The following is a 23625-nucleotide window of genomic DNA, read 5'->3' as shown; positions in this document are numbered from 1 at the left end:
GTGTGTGTGTGTGTGTGTGTGTGTGTGTGTGTGTGTGTGTGTGTGTGTGTGTGTGTGTGTGATGATGTGACTCCTCATGCAGATGCAGAAGCCTGATAGTGGATCTGTGAGGTGGAACAGATGGCCCCACTCCACTGTGGGCCTGGCTGCCCTGGATTAAGGGAGGCGACACGAGAGCCAGCCAATGGGCTCTGGGGTTTATCAGTGTCAGCAGTAGTGTGGAGCACGCCTCACATCTGCCAGGACTACTGCTGGGTGTGCGTGGGTGGTGTTCCTATTGAGCTCTTTCTTTGTGTCGGCTGTGGGCAAGGTTAGAAACTCAGATGCATGAAGAGTGCTAACTACCAGGGAGGAAGGAGTGGATCATGTGGACATCATCCACTGAGTAACATCAGTGGCTCACATCCAGTTCCACTGCAAAGAACACAGTGTCGTTTAAAGAAAGGGTTGCAGCTGAGTCCTCAAATCCTGAGTCCTTGAGTCGCCAATGACAAGATGACACATGAACATGCATGCAAGTAAACTACAAGAGGTCAGGGATGGGCACTGAATTGGGTACTTTTGTAGGTACCCACCAAATTCTGTCTGAAGTACTGAGAACTGATTTACTTAAAATCTGAAGGTAGCATGTTGAGATACTTAAACTAGTGCTGGGTATTTCCCTCACCCCCACTATACGATAAGTATCACGATACAGAGGCCACAATACGATATGATACGTATTGTGATATATGTTGGATTTGGATAAGGACCATCTCTTAGAAAGAATTCACTTCAACTGCTGTTCTTTATTATTAAAAACAGCAAACAGCAAAGACATAGTGTAAAGAAATCTACAACCTAAAACACTTCCATTCAGGCTTTCTATGATCATAGAAGTAAACTATAATATTCTCACAGAGCTTTTAGATGCAAATAAAATAAGGTATCATTTTAAAACTTAAAAATAACCTATGTTTCTCTCCTGCTTTTTTATGAAAAAAAAAAAAGTTTTTACTTGAAATGCAACACTGCACATTTGACTTATCAGCTCTGTTTTAAAAATAAAATATATCACAATGTACAAAATAGTTATAAACTACAAATAAATTAGTAGCCTTTATGGCAGCTTGCATTCCAAACTTCTTTGTGTAGATGCAACAATATAACCAAACAACAAAAGCCTAGAAATTCCTTGAAACAAAATAAAAATATGTCCAAGAGCTATTTCTAAACTTAAATGAGCCCATTCTGCTGTCCCTTTGCTTTTAAGTTTTTACTGCAAAAATACTATCCTGGTTTCACTTGACCTTAGGTCCAGATCTATTTTTTGTGAGTGTCCATCAGGTTTAAAATAATGACAATAGTTATCATAAGACAGCTTCGACAAACTTCAAATGCTTGTGCTGGTAGATTGGGCTCAGCATGTTTACAGATTTTTGTGCAGAAACAGCAGCTGGTCAACGTGCTCAGGTTTCAGGGCACTTCTCTGAGCGGTTACTATATCTCCAGCAGTGGAGAACACCCTCTCTGCAGCTACACCTGTACCTGGGATGCAAAGGATATTTCTGGCTAAGTTAGTTAGCAAGGGAAAAGCAGCCTGGTGCTCCTTCCACCAACAAAAATCTAAACGCAACACTTTTGTTTTTGCTCCCATTTTTCATGAGATGGACTCGAAGATCTAAAATTCATTCCTGATAAACAATATTACCATTTCTCTCAAACATTGCTCACAAATCTGTCTAAATAGTGATAGTGAGCACTTCTGCTTTGCTGAGATAATCCATCCCACCTCACAGGTGTGCCACATCAAGATGCTGATCAGACACCATGATTAGTGCACAGGTGTGTCTTAGACTGTCCACAATAAAAGGCCACCCTGAAATGTGCAGTTTTGTCTCACAGCAAAATGCCACAGATGTCGCAAGCATTGAGGGAGCGTGCAATTGGCATGCTGACAGCAGGAGTGTCAACCAGATCTGTTGCTCGTGTATTGAATGTTCATTTCTCCACCAGAAGCCGCCTCCAAAGGCATTTCAGAGAATATGGCAGTGCATCCAACCGGCCTCACAACTGCAGACCACGTGTTACCACACCAGCCCAGGACCTCCACATCCAGCAGGTTCACCTCCAAGATCATCTGAGACCAGCCACTCAGACAGCTGCTGAAACAATTGGTTTGCATAACCACAGAATTTCTGCCCAAGCTGTCAGAAACTGTCTCAGGGAAGCTCAACTGCATGCTCGTCGTCCTCATCGGGGTCTTAACCTGACTCCAGATCGTCTCCCTAACAGACTCGAGTGGGAAAATGCTCATATTCGATGGCGTCTGGCACGTTGGAGAGGCCTTCTCTTCATGAATGAATCTCAGTTTACATTGTTCAGGGCAGATGGCAGACAGTGTGTGTGGCGTTGTGTGGGTGAGCACTTTGCTGATGTCAATGTTGTGGATCAAGTGGCCCATGGTGGTGGTGGGGTTATGGCATGGGCAGGCATCTGTTATGGACGAAGAACACAGGTGCATTTTATTGATGGCATTTTGAATGCACAGAGACACCGTGATGAGATCCTGGGGCCCATTGTTGTGCCATACATCCATGAACATCACCTCATGTTTCAGCAAGATAATGCATGGCCCCATGTTGCAAGGATCTGTACACAAGTCTTGGAAGCTGAAAATGTCCCAGTTCTTGCATGGCCAGCATACTCACCGGACATGTCACCCATTGAGCATGTTTGGGATGTGCTTGACCGGCGTATACGACAGCGTGTACCAGTTCTCACTAATATCCAGAACTTTGCACGGCCATTGAAGAGGAGTGGACCAACATTCCACAGGCCACAATTGACAATCTGATAAACTCTATGCGAAGAAGATATGTTGCACTGCATGAGGCAAATGGTGGTCACACCAGATACTGACTGGGTCTGAGTCCCCAGACCCCCAGTAAAGCAAAAAAACCCTGCACATTTCAGAGTGGCCTATTGTTGTGAACAGTCTAAGGCACACCTGTGCACTAATCATGATGTCAGATCAGCATCTTGATGTGGCACACCTGTGAGGTGGGATGGATTATCTCAGCAAAGCAGAAGTGCTCACTATCACACATTTAGACTGATTTGTGAAAAATGTTTGAGAGAAATAGTAATATTGTGTATCTGAAATTAATTTTAGATCTTTAAGTCCATCTCATGAAAAATGGGAGCAAAAATAAAAGCGTTGTGTTTATATTTTTGTGGAGTGTAAATAAACTAAGTTAAGTATTTTCTTTACTTAAGACGTAAATGGTAAATGGACTTGAGCTTATATAGCGCTTTTCTAGACATGGATTACTCAAGGCTGCTTTACACCGCAGGTCACACGCACCCATCCACATCCATTCACGCCCACATTCACTCACTGATGACATAGTGACTGATAGTTTTACTATCAGTATGTCCATTGGTATGTCTAACACATTCACACCCTTTCATGCCCATCCACACACCACTGACGCAGCAGTGGGAGCAACTTGGGGTTAGTGTCTTGCCAAAGGACACATTGCCATGCATCACCCAGAGCTGGGCTTGAACCTGCAACCTTCTGATCACCGACCAAGCGCACTCTCCAACTGACGTCATAAAGTAAAGTACATAAAACTGCTTAAAGGACTTTGACACTAGCATAAGAAGCCAACATTATCCCATTTTGCCCCACCAGCAACAACTGTTGCCGAAGTGTATCACTGTCATTTTCTACTCACAATAAAAAATCTCAACGTTACTAATGTAACTTTTTCCCATTATATGCTAGTAGACAACTTAGACAAGGATTTTGGTTCATAAAAAAGATGATTTTTTTTTGTTCATAGGCTTATTTCTGTGAGTGGCAACAAAAGTTGCCGGTGGGCACATGGCTCGTTGAGAACTTAAGGAAAAATGGAAAACTATATAATTGTTTTATTTCTGTATAATTATTAGGTGACATAGTGACAAGCTGTGTGACCACTGGTAACAGTTGTTACCAGTCATAAAAATCCTATTTTCCTCAAAACAAAGTACAAAATGAAAAAAAACAAAAAAAAACAAAACAAAAAAAACCTACATAACATGATTCAGAGGGACTCAACTGATAAAACAGTATGCCCTACAACTCTGAAAAAAAAGTGGGCATAAATGGGTTATGGATATAAGGGGGTTTTGTTCATTCAGCAGTCAGAGAGCTCCAATAAACGCCTCCTGCCTCAGTGCACATATCCATTTTAATATACTGATAAACAGCAATTAATGAGAAACATTTAATACATTAAACAGCTTAATAAAGAAAGCTTATGACTGATATTCACTCAATACTTTTCTAATGATGGTAGAGAGGCTAAGGTAATGTACAGCAGCAGGGAGATTACTCTTTGTGCCCGACAAGGATTAATGTTGTTCCTGCTTTTGGGAACACTGAAATACTGCAGAGTCATTTGTTATAAATTCAGCTTTGGAACAGTGTTTTTAGGGAACAGATGTAAGCACTGCAGAGGACTAATGGATCCTGGGAAGGAGCCATTAGGCTGTCATGTAGATAGGCTAATATTAGAAAATACTTCACACAGAGCTGATTTACTGAAATGCTTCCACTGAGGGATTTATTTCTTTATTTTTTTGTAATTTCTTAGTGATGCAGAAAATGAAAGTATTCTGTTTTAAAGTCATCTTCTGACTGGTCTTGTGTGTGTTTTCTCTTTATTTGCAGTGTGGGAAGCTCTCAGAGCTGCCTCTCCTGCTGCTCTTACTGATCTTTTTTCTCTCCCATCCTACACAAAAAGGGAGGAAACAACACCACTTCTTTGGCAGATTGTCTCAACACTTATTCAAACTCTAGCCTGAATAAACCTGAGCTTGTGTTTTCATCACAGATACCCTTTCCTCTGATGAGCCCTGTCCATCACTGCTGACAGCCCTGATCAACAGATCGAACACCTGTACACAGAGATACTGAGCTAAAAAAAGGGGCTGTTCAGTTCTTGTTCAGTGGACTGTGATTTTCTCTGTCTTTGTGTTCTTCAATGTTTTCAGAAACATGTCCATAAATAGGACATAAAACAAGAGCTTGTATATTTATAAAACTTCTGCAGCCACTCCGACTTGTCAGTAGCTGCAGACACCTTTGACACTCATCAACAGTCCACAGCAGCTAACGTCACATGAAGCACTGAGTGTCCCAGTGTGAACAAAGCATTCCTATACTCTGTTTGCTCATGAAAGGTTATTTTATCTTTAAATATTAAACACAACTTTGGATCTGATTTTCCGTGTGATCCCTGCACCTTTGTAGGTTATGATGGGAATATGAGAATAAATAAAATGAACCACTATACATTTGGGATACCTCTCAGCTATCCATCCTATGGTCAAGTCTTGAGTCCGCGAGATGGGGAGAAATCTTCTGTATGGATATTTTACCTTTATATATTTATCCCAAAGAACCTTTACAGCGCTGTTGATTTAATTAAGACTGGGTAAACAGCACCACCTTATGGAGGAAAGACTTGCTCTTCCTTCTGTTTATGATGTGTTTGTGATCCCTTTTTTTCCTGTCCTCTGTTGGATGGTACAAAAAATTGTAATGTTTGTAGAAATTATCTGATATCACAAAAGTTATTTAAAAAAGGGGAGGAGCATGGATTTTTTAACCTCATTAACATAATGACACATTCTGACAATTCTAATATAAACAATATAGTAGCCGATACATTTATATTAGGGATGTTCAATACCACTTTTTTTCATACTGATACCAGAACTTCCTCTTAAGTACTTACCAATACCAGGTACTAATACTACTAGTACAATTGAAATTAACAGTAACAGATCATTTTGATCAAAGACAGAAAAATCTCTATGCCATAAAGTCCAAAATAAAACACAAACAACTCAAATTTTTTAAAAACAAATAAACTGATGTGGGAAATAAAACAGTTTAACTGCTAACACTATATGTCATATATATCATATATAACCCTATATATATATATATATATATATATATATATATATATATATATATATATATATATATATATATATATATATATATATATATATATAATGCTTTTTTTTAATTTCAGCTTTTACTTTTTTGTTCACTCTTTCACTCTATTTTTCTACTTTCTTATTTTTTTTGCTCATTCCGTATGCTGCAACAGACGAATTTGCCACTACATGAATCGATAAAGTCTTACTAAAATAATAAACCCATATAAGAAATTAACATCTCGTAAATAACCCGTATTTTTCCAATGACTGTTTTTTTCTGCGATTTTGAGATATTTTTAGCACTGTCCCTCAGCATGACTTCATACATGGTTTCACATTAGAGTATTAGATCATTTTAACAGTGATTATTAAGTTCATATGTTTTTAAATGCCCCTTGATAAGTTTCTGGTTAGTATTTAACACTTAGGTATTATCGTGGAAAAATTACAGTTCGTCGCGGTCATATTAACGCAACACGCGAGGAATGGTTTGTTTTGGTCACGTGACAGGAAGTGTGTGTTGGAACTTCAGCGCTGGTAGGAAGTGTGTTTATTTACGATGCAGTGACAAGTCCTGGAAAACCGTAGCTACTCTGCGATTCTGGGAGGATAACCTGTGTTTTCTGTGAAAACGTGCTCGCATAGTTTTACCTCAGACTCTGTTTCACTGCCAGCTGTCTTTATTCTCGATCTGAACACTCAAACTGCGCATGCTAGTGTTAGCTCGGTGGCTAGCTCTGTTGGATCACAACCTTGTCCCGTCCGTCACCTGAAGCACGCGAGGGGAAGGCTTCAACAAGTCCGTCGTGTTTGTCGCTCAGTCACTGGATGTTAGAGTGGTAACAGAGCCTGGAGGTCCTCTGTTTAAAGTTTATGTGAGGCTAACTGTCCCCCTGGTCCTGTCCTCAGAGGTCTGACAGGACATGAGCGCCCACTGAGTGAAGCACCAGGCGGGCGGAGTGAAGATGGGTCCATAAGTCCACACAGAGCTACAGCAGTCGTCTGTGGCGGTAAGTGTAGTGGTACAGAGGTAGTGGAACAGCTTCTTACTGTGTGTAAATATAACATTAAAGCTGTAGTATGATGCTGCTTTGCCAGGTTTAAGTATCTTAAAGTTGCTGTCTGTCTGCCAACAACTGATAAGTCATGCAGCCTGCTGTGAGCTGGACTAGGCGTCGTAGCAGAGGAACAGTGGGCTGAGTATCCAGGGCCTGTGAAGGAAGGGACCCTGGGTTTTGTTTCTTTAAGCCAGTACTTACAAACATAATGTTGTCAATGCCAGGTGAGCTAATCCCCTTCAACTTTCACTTTCAAAAAAGAGGGAAAACAAGGACAAAGGAAGGGCATTCAGTTTCATGTCTCAATCCGAAGTTACATCAGCAGTCGTGGACATATCTTTGTAGAAGCCAACCATCAAATATAACCCGATGTCCTCAAGAACTGTTCTTATTGGGGATATTGGTCTGACACCTATTAAACCTAAGGCTGTCTGGGAGGTCTGATGATTTAAAATTATTTGTGAAGGTTACAAACACTCTTTGCTTGGAATGAAAATAACAATATGCAAACTATGCAGGCCCATTTTAAAGTGATTTAACTGATCATCACCACGTAAGCCAGGTTTACTCTCCAATCGTGAACCATACTCAGTAAAAGACAATAACAGTGTGTGAGCTGGAAAAAAACTTTGGCACTAACTCAGTGCTCTCCTGTTTGACCTCTCATGAGTCTCTTTGGATCTTATAGCATGAATAAAGTGTGGGATTCTAACTGAAGCTTTGTGTGACCTTCTCACGAAGCTCATTTTTCACAAAGTAAAATCAAAGAGTATTTAACAAAAGTAAAAAACTAACCAATTAGTTTTCTTGGTGCTATCTTTGGGTGATAACCACAAATGCAGTAGAACTTTTCAATACTCAAAGTACAAACTCAGATGGATAGGTTACTTCTACAAGCTGCTGGTAGTGATCTAGCATCCATGAGATGAAGCAGCTTATGCTGGGACACAAACACAGTGGCAGCTGCTGAACTCTGATGAATACAAGCAGCATGGTGACTGTTTGTGCAAAGCTTTCTGAACATGTGCAGTTCCCTTATTATGTATGTTACTAGTCAGGTTTTTTTTTTCTGACAGTGCTTTCATATTGTGCATATCTGGTTCTGTCAGCATGCATCACATGGGTAATGTGTAGTACACAGTATGTTCTCTTTTTACCTTCAGATTCTTATTCCTTTATTAGTTCTACTGCGGAGGCAGCTCAGTGTGAGCAACATAAGACTAAATCTGCTTAAAGGACAGTGATGTGTCTTCTGTCATATTGTGGTTTTCTGATGACTTGTATGCAGATTTAAATCAGTGAGTGTTGGATCTCCTCCAGAGTCCTGGTTTTACTGAATGTGTGTTAACCCATTTCTGTGGACAAAGTCACTTCTGTTTCTCTGTGCATTTGGATCAGCCTAAAGTTTACTGCCTTGATAAAACAGCTCTTAATCTATAGAGAATAAGATTTGGCTCTTGTCTTTACCAGACGTCGATAAGTGCCCTGAGCGGGCTCCCATCGAGGGGTGATTTCTCTGGAGTCGCTCTGATCATCTCTGAGCCAGCAGGATGTTGGAAGGTCTTGTTGCCTGGGTGTTGAACACATACCTGGGGAAGTATGTCAGCAACCTGAACACTGATCAGCTGTCCATCGCCCTCCTGAAAGGTAACTGCTCATGCATGTCTTTTCCCCTCTTCCTCTTCCTTTGTATGAAATTCATCAGGCACACCACGAGACTGAAGATACTTCAGCTTTCATTACAGTCAGATTTTAATACAACTGTTAACTATAGAGGTCAGTCAGAACATTTCTAAGTGGATGATACCAGAATGACAGAAACAAGTTTGAAGTCCCTGCAGGTGATCTGAAATAGACTTAGCTACACTATGTTTTGGATGGACTCCCCACATGCTGTTTATTTTTCTCAGTGTTTAACCAGTTCAGCAGGAGAGCTGCTTTGTAAACTTGGTCCAGTTTGACATTTAAACTAATAAACCCCAAGTATTGACACGTGACATTGAGTCTTTCAAAGAAACTTTATTTGTGTTGCACATCAGAAAAGAATGGTGTGCTTTAGAGACGCTTAGTGTCCTGAAAACGTCCTCATACGAGCCTGAGAGCCTGACAGGGACAACAACTGAGCTAGCTGCCCTTTTTATGCAGACCTGCAAAGAGTGAAGTGTGCTCATACATCACACACACACACACACACACACACACACACTGATGTTCTGTCAATACCAGAGTCAGCAGTGGCTTCTGTTTATACACATTCAACATGTTCATATGAGGGAAACTGAGGGAGTATGTGAGGACATGTGGCCAGGTTTACTAATGGTGTGTGTGTGTGTGCGTGTGTGTGTTTCTTGTTGTTTCTCAGGTGCAGTTGAGCTGGAGAATCTCCCTCTAAGGAAAGATGCCCTCAGAGAGTTCGACTTGCCGTTTGAAGTCAAAGCAGGTGAGAACTATTCAAGTCTTTTCACACAAACAACAAACATATCTAACCAAAACACTGAACAGCTCATAAAGGCTCAGGCTGCTTATTCATCGATCGATAGGTGTTATGAATTTCTGAGAAAACTATTTTTGATTGGTGCAGGTGTTTCCTCTCAGGTGACTGGGTCAGAGCTTTATGATGGAGTTCTGTGAGTGTTTCTTATAAAGTAGAAGAATCTCACTGGCAGACTTTACTCATTAACCCATGAAGCCTGGCCCATCAAAACATAGCCAAACATGCAACTTTTCTGGAATGGGGACATTAATTACTCCTTATAAATATCGCTTTATAACTTCTTTTGGCATATTTTTTGTATCTCATGTGATAAATTGAGCAATTTTGGAAACTTCTTTAGTAAAGTTTTTAGTATATGGGGGGGGGGGCTGTGGCTCAGTGGTAGAGTAGTCGCCTCTCAATCGGAAGGTTGAGGGTTTGATCCCAGCTCCTGCGGCCACATGAGCAAAACACTGAACCCAGAAATGCTCCCACTGTTTGTCAGTAGTGTGAATGGGTATGACTGTGTTAGTTAAAAAAACTTCTGGAGCCAACCTCAAGCAGACACTGGAGTATGGCAAGCCCTTTTAACATTTAATTGCTACATCTGACTCTCCGGAATTAACATTATAGATATCAACAACATAATTGTGACTGGCCAAAATTCAGTTTTCACTAGTCAAAAATACAGTCAGAGATATCTATAATTCAGTATTGACTCATCACAATGACAGTTAGAGATATCTGTAACTCAGTTTCCACTGGTCAAAACTAAGTTACAGATATCTGCAATGACTCCCCGAAAGCTGCCCTTTGCCTCGTCACGCATCCTAAATGTCACTTGCAGATATCTCTAATTCAGTTTTGGCTATCCAGAATTACAGTAAAAGATATCTCAAATGTGATTTTGACTGTCAGAAATGTGTTCATGATGCTGGACGTCCGAGGCCCATTGGATACTGACCCAAATAAACTGGAGGAGAGAAGAGAAAAATTCATTTTAACAGTTTTCTTAGCAGAAGAAATGGCGATTGCGGTCATCGACAAGATATTTAGAAAATGCCATGAAATAGAAACAAATTTATAATCAGGGACTTTGTGGGGAACAAGAGCTATGTTCACTGCAGCAAGCCCCTCCTCCTATACCTGTCATAACTTTTGTCATCATTACAGATATCTGCAACATCAATTAGCCTAGTCGAAACTCTGTTTCAAGATATCTGTAATTACATTTTGACTAGTCAAAATAAAAGTTTAAGATGCCTCGAATTTGAGATATCTCTAACCACAATTAATTTAAAGATATCTGTAACTTGATTATAGATATCTGCAACTTAATTATGGCTATCCATAAATCTAGTTGCAGATATCTACAATTTCATTCTGACTGGGCGTAATTTCAGTTCAAGATATCTATAACGGCATTTTGACTAGTCAAAATGTAATTAAAGATATCTATAAATGCTATTATAGATATCTTTAACGGAAGGGGGTTGAGGATATCTCTATATATCTTGATTTGGAATTGTGACTAGCCAGAATGAAATTGTAGATATTTGCAACTAGATTTATGGATAGTCATAATTTAGTTGCAGACATCCACATCTCTCATGTGGCTATTCATAATTGAATTTAAGATATCTGTAATGAGAAACCCCACACACATGAATGGGGAAGGAAGAATTCAATTGTGGATATCTGTATTACATATCCAGACTAGCTATTCAATGTTAAAAGGGCTTGCCATACTGGAGAAACATCTGATTTGAACACTTCAGCATTGTCTCATCTTCTCAGACTGGAGGTTGCTGCTTGTACGGTCAGCAATAAAGGGTTAAGAAAAGATAATTTAACAACCTGTTGATTACAGATTGAATCATGGATTAAGGTTCTGCTCATACCACACAGATCATTGTTTTAACTATACTGCAGGTTAGTATTAATATTGATATTTTTGGCATTTTACTAATTTTAAACTGTAAATATTTTGAATTAGAAAATAACCAAATACCTTTCATGTGCAGTGTCATGAGTTATGTTGAACTTTTTGTTCTCTGGCAGTTTTTCAGCAGAATCTGTAATTTTAAATGACATTATCTGAAGGAAACTTGTCCAAAGAGTGAATCTTCAGACTCACAGTTCCCTCTGATCAGGGTCAAAAGAAAGAGACAAAGTAACACCACACAGGTTTGGAGTGTTAGTGCTCCTCATCACAGTCTCTGAACTCCTCTAAACCCGGCAGAGGATCCTGTCCATCACAAATCAAATCAGGATTTTCCTGTCTGGTGACGTGTGCTTTAATGTAATTACACTGGCGCAGCATTCTCCATGCAAGCCTGCCCGCTCACTGCAGGAATGACATCAGTCTGTTCTCAAAGGTACCTGCCATCTGAGAGTCAAAATTTGCAAGTCTACATAAAGAGAGGAAGACCCTTACTGTCCAAAAAGTTCAGAAATAGTTGAACAGTTCATCTATTTGTGTCTATAGGCTGAGTAGCTTTGTTACAGTCATAGAAGGAAAAGGTCAAATCTGCATGCACGGCTGATCTTCTGTATTTGTTCTTAAAGCTGCAGGTTCTGTTTTTCTTTTTATGTTTTGATAGGGTAAATTTACTGCCAGACAACTTTGTAACAATCTAAACAACATAGTTGACCCCCACTTAACACAACATCACACCTTTACATATGAGGAATGCAACACTTAATATTCTTCCACCCGTGTTTAGCTGAAGGACAGCAGCTGTTTTCAGGGACAGAGCTCAAAGCTTTTTCACCACTAAACTATTTAAACGTCTAAAATTGATGTGTCCTTTAAAAAAAAACCTTTGACACAATTCCTAAACAAATCCAGGACCTGCTGAAGTGATCAAGGAATCATTCAGAGCACAGTGGGGATGACAGGTGAACACTCAATGATGACTTTAAATGTCAATACAACACTGAGATTATCCAGAATGAGATTATCCGCCCTGACCTCAGTCTGCGTTTTCTTTTTGTGTAATCTGTCCGCTCTGTTGTCTTCCCCAGGCTTCATTGGAAAGATTACTCTGCAGATCCCTTTCTATCGGCCTCACAGTGACCCATGGGTCATCTCCATGTCCCAGCTCAACCTGATCATTGGCCCCGCCCAGCTGCAGGAGTACGATGGAGAGAAGGAGAAGGAGGAGGAGAGTGAGCGCAAAAAACGCCTGCTGAAGGCTCTGGAAGACAGATTCAAAGTAGGTGGATTAAAAGTTCAGAAAATGAGCCCTGATGTGGGCTAATGAGCAGCACAGCCTCCTGGGGACAATAGATTAGCCTAAGACCTGGTGTCATGTGCCACAGCATTGTTTCTCTACTTTACATGAGATCAGTTCAACTCATGCAGTGACAGGAAACAGCAGATGGAGTGAAACCACAAGACCAGTGCTGATCTTGTTGCTTCACTGGGATTCTCCTGTAAAGCTCACAAGCCTGAAAGTTCAAGGTTTCTAGACCTGGTGGCTCGTAATCTGCATCCAAAGAAACCTGCTTTTCCAGCTTGACTTGTTTTTGTTGTTGTTGTAGTAAAGTAGTTACATGTATTAGTGGTGATGACGTGATGTGTCTGACCCCTGCAGAGTGAGTGTGAACAGAGAGGAGAGTCCTACTGGTACTCTGTCACTGCCTCAGTGGTCACCAGGATTGTGGAAAACATCGAGGTAAGCCCAGAGCTGTACCGTAAACCCCATATGAATCCAAACAGCAGCACCTGGCAGCTTTTCATGCTTTTGAAAGTTATCAACAGATTTTTATCAGTGAAATAAACCAGGTTCACGTATCAGCCCTTTGACCAAACTCAACAAAATCATCTGATCAACGGCTTTCTGAGAGGACAGAACAGAGACAGAGGGTTATGAGGATTCACTGCTAACATGTTATACATTAGATTGATCTGTATATCAGTCCGTAAAGTGTTGTTTTATAACAGAGCTAAAGCAACTTAAGTATGACTGAAATAATTGAACAGGGCATTATAGTATTTCCTTCTCTGTATGATTCATTTTCTTTGAAATGATGGGGGAAGAGTCCACTCCTCATTTCTCACCTCCATGTATTTTGATGTAAAGATAGAGCAAATATGAATCTCCACAGTCACAAATTTCAAAGAGGATCTCTGATTGTTTGGATTAAAGGCTGTAGATTTTACCTTTTAGATTTTTTAAGCACATGAGTAAATGGCCTTAAATGTACACTGTATGCAATATGTGGTGAGATGTTTGTCTGAATCCTCTGGAAACACTCTGAATAAGGAACTTTAGGTGTGTAGATTCGCTCTGATTGACATGAGAGGGTGATGGGTCTTCCTCATGCTGGTTCTTGTCAATTTTTGACTCTGAGGTTGTGACTCAACTCTTATTTCTTATCCTGTTTGTAGCTGAAAATTCAAGACGTGCATCTCAGATTTGAGGATGACTTCTCCAACCCAGAGAAACCCTTTTCCTTCGGGGTCTGCATCAACAACGTGTCCGCCCAGAATCCTGCCAAAGAGTCGGTAAGCTGTACATTAGGTATTAATATTTTACATTTATATTTGTGCTATTTATGAACATAAAGTGGGGAAAAAAAGTATTTAGTCTCCCACTGATTTTGCAAGTTCTCCTACTTAGAAAGATGAGAGAGGTCTGTAATTTTCAACTATGAGATAATATGAGAAAAAATCCAGAAGATCACATTGTAAGATTTTTAAATAATGGTAGAAAATAAGTTTTTGGTCAATAACAAAAGTTCGACTCAATACTTTTTAACATAACCTTTGTTGGCAATGACAGAGGTCAAATGTTTCCTGTAAGTCTTCCCTGGTTTGCACACACTGTAGCTGGTATTTTGGCCCATTCCTCCCTGCAGATCGCCTCTAGAGCAGTGATGTTTTGGGGCCGTCACAGGGCAACATGGACCTTCAACTCCCTCCACAATTTTTCTATGGGGTTGAGGTCTGGAGACTCAACACTCATTCCATGACCTGGAAATGCTTTCACCGAGCCACTCCTTCATTGCCTGAATGGTGTGTTTGGAATCTTTGTCATGCTGGAAGACCCAGCCAATGCTCTCACTGATGGAAGGCGCTTTGGCCTGAAATCTCATGATACATGGCCTTGTTCATTCTTCCCCTAACACAGATCAGCTGTCCTGTCCCCACATGATATTCCCCCAGTCCTCTTCTGGATCATCCATATGCTCTCTGGCAAACCTCTGATGGGTCCGGACATGTACTGGCTGAAGCAGGGGGACACGCCTGGTGCTGCAGGTTTTAAGTCCCCCTCGGGTAGTGTGTTACTGATTGTAGCCTTTGTTACTTTGGCCCCAGCTCTCTTCAGGTCATTCACCAGGTCCCTCCGTGTAGTTGTGGGATTTATGCCCACCGTTCATGATCATTTTGACCCCACGGGATGAGGTCCTTGGTGGGGCCCCAGATGGAGGGAGATTATCAATGGTCTTGCATGTCTTCCATTTTCTTCCAGTTGCTCCCACAGTTGATTTATTAACACAAAACTGCTCACCTTTTGTAGATCCACTCTTCCAAGCCTGATGCAGGTCTACAGTTTTCTTCCTGGTGTCCTTGGACAGCTCTTTGGTCTTGGCCATGGTTGAGTTTGGAGTCTGACTGTTAGAGACTGTGGACAGGTGTCTTTTATACAGATAAGGTGCCATTAATACAGGTAACGAGTGGAGGACAGACAAGCTTCTTAAAGAAGAAGTCACAGGTCTGTAAGAGACAGAAATCTTGCTTATTTGTGGGTGACCAAATACTTATTTTCCACAATAATTTACAAATATTTTTTTTAAAAATGCTACAATGTGATTACCTGAAATGTTTTCTTATTTTGTCTCTCAAAGTTGAAGCATTCTTCTGATGAGAATTACAGACCTCTCTCATCTTTCTAAGCAGGAAAACTTGCAAAATCAGCAGCTGACTAAATGCTTTTTTGCCCTACTGTATGTATCACTGCTAGTTTTTCTGTTTATCGTGTCCTTTTCAGTGTGCTTAGTATCTTGTGTTACATGTATCAGACTCAGGTGTGTCTCCTCTTCATGAGTGAGGTAAACATGGTTTTCTTCACAGGTCCAGAGGCTCCTCAGACAGAAGCAGCTGGAGATAGAAAACTTCAGTGTTTACTGGGACACTGAGTGCGAAATGTTGGGAAAGCTGCCGGCAAATCAGATCCAGGTCAGTGACCTCTATCAGTGAGGAGGCAGCTCTCTGTGCAGAATGAGTGCTCAGGGACACACTCTGATTTTTCAGTTACAATTTTGTTTCTGGCAAGTTTGGCCTAAATTATGATGAGTCAGAGAGGACCGGACAAAGACTAGAACAGAGACTGAGCTACATGACTCTGCATGCATCCCTGAAGGGTTTTTTTGTTTTCACTGAGGGTGAAATGAGATTAGTTGTTTTCATTAAAGGAGCAGGGAAGCTCTTGATGGCTTAAAGACAGCTTCAGACTTTTGATCCCAGTGACAGTTAAATGTTTGTTTTAGATATTTATTACATTGTTTGCAACTTTTGACGGATATCACATTTGGTGGGTTTGTTCTCTGTGGATAGATTTACAGTAGATACCTGGAGCCCCCCTTTAATACTTCACAGAGTCCTGGGATCCCTGCTCACATAGTCAGAAAACAGAGAAAGGCTTCTACCTTTCACAAGTAAATAACCTAACTAACTTAAATGAACTTATACCAGAGGGACAGTAGATGTAGCTCAGCTCACTCACTGATGTGTCAATCCTTTCATTTGTTAATGCTTTGTCATGTTACACAGCCACATTCAGTGTTAACACATTGTTTAAAGTGATTTGTCCTCCGGGCTCCAGTGGTTCTCCTTTGTAACCTTACAGGAAGCAATGACCCGCTGCATGCAGAGCCGTGAGCATCAGTACATCTTTGAACCAGTGTGTGCGTCTGTGCTGCTCAGACGAAACACCTCCAAGGAGCCTCTGAGGTCCAGGAGCACACCACGGATTGAGGGCCAAGTTCAGCTGGAGCCCATGTCCCTACGCCTGTCTCAGGTCTGTAAGCACACCTGAGTGAAGAAAGGGAAAAGCAGGTCTCTTTCTTCTGCCTGACTCTGACCAGTGGATTGGCAAACACTGATGTTCTTCTAATCAGGTTATGTATCTGGAGCACACAGACGTAGCAGTGACGCTGTGTTTGATGTCCCGTAGATCCAGTACCAGCAGATCATGGCGTTTCTGAAGGAGCTGGACCGACGGGAGAGAGAGATGCTTTATAGAAAGTGGAGACCAAAAGAGCCCATTTCTGGAAAGTAAGTCCACACAGCCTCAGATCTGCAAGCTTTCAGTCCAGTTGGTCTCAATGAAACTAAGCCTATGTGATCCAACAATCTGATTCTCTCCTGACGTCTCCTCGGCCTGAGGACCTCGGCACATTCCCAAACACTGTTTGTGTAATAAAGCTTTTAATCCCTGAACCAGGTCTGAGTCTGTCCCATTGTTTCCCCTGCAGCTGTCGGCAGTGGTGGATGTTTGCCATTGAGGCAAACCTCAGTGAAATCAGGGAGCAGCGGCGGCGAGGCAGCTGGGACTTTGCCCTGCAGCGAGCACGAGATGCTCAGACATACACCAGCCTGTACTTCAGGAGGCTCAAAGGAGCCCCACTGAGTCCTCAGGAAGAGGTAGAGCTCTTTATAAAACATTCATACAGACGTACAGACCTGATCAAAATCTTAAGACCAGTTGAAAAATTGCTGGAATTTACCTTTTGTACAATTGGATCTTAATGAGATTTTAGGTAGAGTATAAGCAAGGCCTCAGCAGCCATTGCTGCTGAGGTTGGATGCAGTGACAGTCATTCTACATTTTTTTGAAGGATCCTGAGCATTATGGAACAAAAAAGTCAAGTGGTAGACCCCAAAAAATTACACCTGCGCTGAGCTGGAGGATTTGATTGGCTGTCTGTCAAGACACAGGGCGGTCCTCGACCCAAATTATATCCCTTCCCGGTGCCAACTGCAGCACAATAGCTGTCAGACGACATCTGCAGGAAAAAGGTTTCAAAAATGAAAAGTGAACTGAAAGACCGTGTCTCTTTAATCGCCACAAAACTGTCTGTTTAGACTTTGCCAGGGAGCATCATGGGACATTGAAAGGTGGAAAAAAGTTTGATTCTCTGATGAGAAAAAAATTTCACATTGGCGGTCCAGATGGCTTCAACGTTATGGGCATGACAAGAGATCCCACCTGAGATGTTTTCTACCCGGCACAGTGGAGGGGGTCCATCATGATCTGGGGCTTTTTCATTCAGTGAACACTGGAGCTTCAGGTGGTGCAGGGTGGTCAAACAGCAGCTGGTTACGTGCAGATGTTGCTGCGGGCATCCTTCATGACTGAGGGCCCTGGTCTGTGTGGGAACAGCTGGTTTTTCAACAGGACAACGCTGCAGGTCACAATGCTGGCTTGATGAAGGACTTCTTCAGGGAGAATAACATCACTCTTTGGACCATCCCCCATGTTCCCCTGATTTAAATCCAATAGAGAACATTTGGGGATGGATGGCAAGGGAAGTTTATAAAAATGTCCATCAGTTCCAGACAGTTGATGCCCTTTGTGAAGCCATCTTCACCACTTGGAGCAATGTTCCCAAAAGCTTCCTGGAAACACTGGCATCAAGCATGCCCAGACCAATTTTTGAAGTGATTAACAAGAACAGTGGAGCTACTTATTACTGAGTCCTACTGAGAATTTTTTTTTTTCTGGTTTGGAGAGGTTTTTTTTGTCATTTTTTGAGCGATGGTCTTAAACTTTTGATCAGCTGATAAACAGCCTATTTCAGTTTAGGCTGTTGTTTTCAATAATTTACCTTTTCAAAGTGCTTTTTGTCACACTCCCCCTTCTTGCTTTTGCATATTGTAGCTCTACTTAAAACCTCATAAAGATCCAAATGTACAAAAGGTAAATTCTAGCAATTTTTCAACTGGTCTTAAGATTTTGATTAGGCCTGTACGATCAAACTCTCACGTTAAATTCCCAATGTCTGGGCTGATTTGTAAGAACCACTAGATGATCAGCTCACGTTACACCTCACAAACAGGATTGAATTTGTAATTTGAGTCCATCCTCTCTGCAGAGATTTGTTTTGTTGTTTGTTGTTTTGTTTGTTTTGACTCAGTCGTTGACCATAAAGCAAAAAAAACAGTTTAAGAAAGAAAGATAGAGGGCTTTTAAAGAAATGGACAAACATGTTTGGATAGAACAGACACAGGGTGTGGTATTCAGCAGCATCATTTTAGGTGATGCTCGTCCCTCATGAACTGATGTTTGCATGTGTCCTCATCACTCAGAGTGATCTGGAGAAAGTGGAAGAGGAGCAGACATTAGAGGAGCTGCAGAGTCTCAGGGAAATCGTCCATGACTGGTTTCGAAAGCAGGAAGAGATCGCAGAGGTGAGCCTTCCTGTTTTGCCAGGTGACCTACGCCTCGGTTTTAGCATTAAACCCACCCTGAGCTCTCCCTGTCTCCTCATGCAGAATGTACGAGAGCCCAGTGGTGAACTCCAGACCTGTCCACCACCTGCATCTATCCCCAAGAGCAACAGCTCAGGGATGATCCAGTATCTGCAGTCCTGGTTCCCGGGCTGGGGAGGCTGGTACGGAGAGTCTCAGGACCCAGACAGGCCTGAAGAGCTCCTGCCAAGTCCATCCTCTTGGGATATTCTGGGTATGAAGTCTACTGTCTTTAACAGAAGTTTGACCTCAGATCTGTGAGGGGTTCAGACAGCTGATCTCATTGTTTCCTGCTCCTCCAGCAGAGACAGAGGACTTGTTTGATCCTTTGGAGGACTCTCACACGCTGAACACGTTCACCAGGAGAGATCACTTGTTTGCACGGCTCGAGTTCCTGCTGGAGAAAGGAGGAGTCATGTTGTTCCACCAGGACAGGAGAGAGGGCACCCTGCACGAGAGCGGGGTCATCCAGCTCGAGTTTTCAGGTATGCTGATTGGGATCGGGTTGTATTTACATGTCTATGCTATGACAGCTGCTCAGGTACTGACACATGGAATGAAGGATATTCAAAGAACTTTATTTTAGCATGAATATGCATTTCTGACTTTCATGACCCAGATAATCCTGACTGATGCAGTTCATAAAAGAAACATTTGAAAGAGGAAGGCTGCTTTGGTTTAACTCACGGTGACCTTGTCTCTACAGGGGTGAAGGTGATTTTAGAGTCTCTCCCACGCTCCGAGTCTTCCCTGCTGTCCATTAAGCTGGGGGGTCTGTTCCTGAGAGACCTGACCACTCAGGGCACCATCTTCCCTGTCCTGGTGTCTCCAAAAACAGTAAGACGGGGAGAGAGTCCTCTTTACGAACATAAGTTTAGCTCAAGTCAAGCTTCACCCTTGTTTAGGAAAAAGCTTTACCTGTTTGGTGTTTGGTTTCACTTTGGTTATTTTTTCTTTCTCTGTGCTACGCCTGCGATCATAGCTGCTGTGATTAGCTTCCTCCACTCACTAATCTACATGCAAAGTCACTTGCACACTGGGTGCGCTGTGATTGGCTGATGTAACCACATCTAATCCCCGCCCAGAAACGTCCTGAAACAACCAAAACATCAAACATCCATGCAGATTAGGGGGTTGAGGCAGACACAGACACTGAAACACATGTATAGAGGCCCAGAGGAGACGATTGAGCAGGATTATTCCTGTTAGAGATGACATTTTATTTTTTAGGAAAATCCTGCAGCCTCTACCTTTAAGGATTACTATCACATCATTTTCAGTATGATACCCTCTGACTCGTGTTTTTATCATCTGTAGGACAAACTTGTCGTAACCACAACCCAGCAATCGAGCCAGTCCAGCAACACATCAGGTGAGAGCTTTATTTGGAGACTGCATGATGACTGGTTGTTATAATTTATGATGTGATTAATGCCTGTGATACTTCCACTTTGAGTATTGAAGGCTGGTCCTGTAAATAAGCTCAACAGCTACAGTATTCCCTTAAGGGGCAGGTTTCTGTTGGCCACATCTTTGTTCTCTGTTAATGTGGCCAGGTGTAGAGTCACCGCCGGTGTTCGAGATGATTTACGAGCGTAACCCTGTGAGGTGTAAGTTTGAGAGGAGGCTGGAAGTGAACACAAGTCCACTGAACATCATCTACAATCCACAAGCAATCAAGCAGGTGACCGAGTTCTTCTACAAAGGAAGAGTTCACACCTCAGGTCAGTGCAGGAAGATCCTGTTGTAGTTTCCCTGTAGATGTGTAAAAGTAATTTCAAAGTCAGCCTCAGCTTACACGGGTGGTGGGTTTTCACATGTTTCTTGTGAGCTCAGGTTTTGGCTATCAGTCAGAGCTGGAGCTGAGGGTGGCAGAAGCTGCCAGAAGGCAGTACAACAAGCTGAAGATGCAGACCAAGGCGGAGATCCGACAAACCATCGATCAGCTCCTCGTCGGAGAGTTTATTGTGAGTTAAATTAATGGTGTGGTGAGAGTAAATAGAGGAAGCTGATGTCTGAATAAATCTGATAACTCTTGTTTTTTTGCTCTGTAGGAGAACAGTAAGCGTTGGACAATGAAACTGGACATCTGTGCACCTCAGGTGATTTTCCCTGATGACTTCCAGTCAGGAGACCCCATGCTTGTTGTCGTTGATTTGGGCAGAATTCTGCTCACAAACTCTCAAGGTGAATCTGTCAATCCTTTCTTCTCAGAAAGGAGAGATATCCACTGACTGTTATTACGTTGAGCCATGAGGTTGCTAACACATACCCCCTATTTGACTTTTTCTTTACAGATGACACCAAAGTTAGCTCGAAGGCCTCTCAGCCTGAAAGAGAGGACATGAGTGATGATGAGTTCCAGACGCCACTGGCCACCCCTCCAGAGTCTCCCCCGCCTGAACTGGACATACCTCAGAAGGAGCAGCTCAGAAGTACTGAGCTGCTCACTCTCAGGTCCCCTGAGGGTGTGCAGGCCTACAGCAGGAAGCTCTATGAAAAGTACTCCTTGTCTTTTAAAGACCTGCAGATAATGGTGGGGCACTTTAAGGACAACTGGAAACACCTTCAGGAGAGTGAAGTGGGACCTACTCATGTCGTGGAGAAGTTTAACGTGCTGCTGCAGCTCGAGCAGAGATTACGCTACACATCAGATCCTCAGCTGCCCGGAGCAGTCCTCTCAGGAACTCTACCAGACCTCAAGGTCCACATCAACCTGGAGAAGATGACTGCCCTCAGGAGCTGTTTGGCAAGGCTGAGCAGTCCGTCTTCAAGTGAAGAGGACAAATGCCAAGACCAAGGTTCAAAGACAAGGTCTCCAGACCCACTTACTCTCCGCCATGACAAAATCTTTCAGAGGGAGGACAGCTCCTGGAAGCTGCATGGATCAGCAAAGAACCTGACGCAGAGCGTAATGACCCTGGAGCAGCACACACGAGAGGTCCTGGTAGAGTTCCGTCTGCTGCTGGCTGAGTTCAACATCAACTACATGCAGCTCGGGGTAGAGAGTGATGGTCGCTACATATCTGTCCTCAAGGTCTTTGGCACAAACGCTCATTTTGTGAAGCGGCCGTATGACGCTGAGGTCTCTCTGACTGTCCACGGTCTCCTGCTGGTCGACACGTTGCAGACGTACGGCTCAGACTTCGACCTTCTGGTAGCTTCTCACAAACACCTGAGCTTTGACATACCCACGGGCAGCCTCAGAGAGAGCCAGCCTTCCTCACCCGTGTCCACTGATGGCAGGTCTCCCCAGCATCAAGGCCACTATCCTGAGTCCTCCTTTGGTGTGGATAGGCTGTCACCCTTCAGTTCCTTCCTCAAAGACCAGGAGGCTCTGATAAAGCTTGAGTACCAGTTTGTAAGCTCAGACTGCCCCTCGATGAACCTTGACAGCTCCCTTCAGGTGACCACCATGCAAGTCAACAATCTGGACATCATTCTTAACCCTGAGACCATGGTGGAGCTCCTGAAGTTCCTCCAAAAGTCTTTCCCCAAAGAAGAAAGCCCCCCCACATCGTCACAGCAGCAGTCAACGCAGCCCAACCAAGAAGAGGGAGAGGAAACGTATCAGTCCACCTACGACCAGAACAAAGAGCTGACCGTGGAGATCCACCGCCTCAACCTGCTCCTCCTTCGAACCGTGTCCACTGGCACAGTCCTGGGAGCTGAGAAGAAAGGGTTGAAGATCGCCACTGCCAGCATCACAGGGACCAAGGTCAACGTGTCCATGGGTAGCAGGTTGGACATCAATGGTTCCCTGGGGTCCATGCAGCTGGTGGACCTGACCCAGGAAGGAGGCAGGAGCCAGTTTGTGGTAAGCATTGGGAGTGTTGAGGACAGCTCCTCGGCCCTCGGTGGACTGACCTTCCTCACTGACACGGCAGGGTCCCCCTCAGAGGCTCTCAACTTTCGTCTTCTGGAGAAATTTCAAGGGGAGTGTTCCCTAAAGCTGCAGATGGCGTCCTTACACTACAACCACTCAGCCAAGTTCCTGAAGGAGCTCAGCCTGTCAGCCAATGAGGTGGAGGATAACTTCCGCTCCATGCTGAAAAGTGCTGCCACCAAAGTGTCCACAGTCCTCGCCACCAAGACGGCAGAGTACAGCGGGATGGTATCACTCTTTGAGACTCCCTCACGGAGATCTCGGACTCAGAGTCAGAGCTGGAACTATCCCTTTGAGGATGAAGAGGATCTGTCCACTGGGGAGCCTGAACCCACCCTGGATACATTCTTTGTGAAGCTGACCCTCAATGTCAGCATCGAATCACCAGTCGTCTCCATTCCCCGTAAACCTGGACACCCTGAGCTGCTGGTTGGTCACCTGGGGAGCATCGCCATCCAGAACTTTGTAACAGGGCAGGACTCTGAAGGAGAGAAGCTGCAGGTGTTGGTGAAGGACATCCGGCTATACTCACTCAACATGAGTCAGCTGGTTCTGAAGAGGACGCCCAGAGGAGACATCGTCACCAACATATCCCCGACCCGTAACGGCAGCATCAGCCAGGATGAGCCTCAGTTCACACGTCACGACTTCTTTGAATCGCTGAGTCGAGGGAAAGGTAAGTTTCTCTTCCATAGATCACCTGAAGACTTCATTCTGTGTTTAAAGTGACACCATGTGATAC

At 43.0% G+C, this 23625-nt stretch overlaps 1 protein-coding gene across 1 annotated transcript in view; it reads left to right on the top strand.

The window, feature by feature from the left end:
* The first annotated feature begins 6494 nt into the window (after nt 1–6494).
* The window catches only part of vps13d (vacuolar protein sorting 13 homolog D), a 66169-nt gene continuing 49038 nt past the window's right edge, over nt 6495–23625 (top strand). Inside the window, exons 1-19 of the mRNA XM_074680498.1 lie at nt 6495–6995; nt 8514–8690; nt 9406–9483; nt 12544–12734; nt 13116–13196; nt 13913–14029; nt 15599–15703; nt 16374–16544; nt 16701–16801; nt 17002–17170; nt 18836–18937; nt 19022–19211; nt 19300–19482; nt 19704–19834; nt 20315–20369; nt 20554–20721; nt 20834–20964; nt 21052–21184; nt 21295–23559. Coding sequence (XP_074536599.1) covers nt 8594–8690; nt 9406–9483; nt 12544–12734; nt 13116–13196; nt 13913–14029; nt 15599–15703; nt 16374–16544; nt 16701–16801; nt 17002–17170; nt 18836–18937; nt 19022–19211; nt 19300–19482; nt 19704–19834; nt 20315–20369; nt 20554–20721; nt 20834–20964; nt 21052–21184; nt 21295–23559 — 4468 coding nt within the window. The 5' untranslated portion in view covers nt 6495–6995; nt 8514–8593. The remainder of the gene's footprint in view (nt 6996–8513; nt 8691–9405; nt 9484–12543; nt 12735–13115; nt 13197–13912; nt 14030–15598; nt 15704–16373; nt 16545–16700; nt 16802–17001; nt 17171–18835; nt 18938–19021; nt 19212–19299; nt 19483–19703; nt 19835–20314; nt 20370–20553; nt 20722–20833; nt 20965–21051; nt 21185–21294; nt 23560–23625) is intronic.

This window comes from Halichoeres trimaculatus, unplaced genomic scaffold (assembly GCF_033239565.1).
Source record: "Halichoeres trimaculatus isolate MK-OKI-2021-1 unplaced genomic scaffold, fHalTri1.1 fHalTri1_scaffold_11, whole genome shotgun sequence".
Taxonomy (NCBI): Eukaryota; Metazoa; Chordata; class Actinopteri; order Labriformes; family Labridae; genus Halichoeres; species Halichoeres trimaculatus.
The sequence above is the reverse complement of the archived record's forward strand: the minus strand, read 5'-3'. Positions and strand labels throughout refer to the sequence as shown.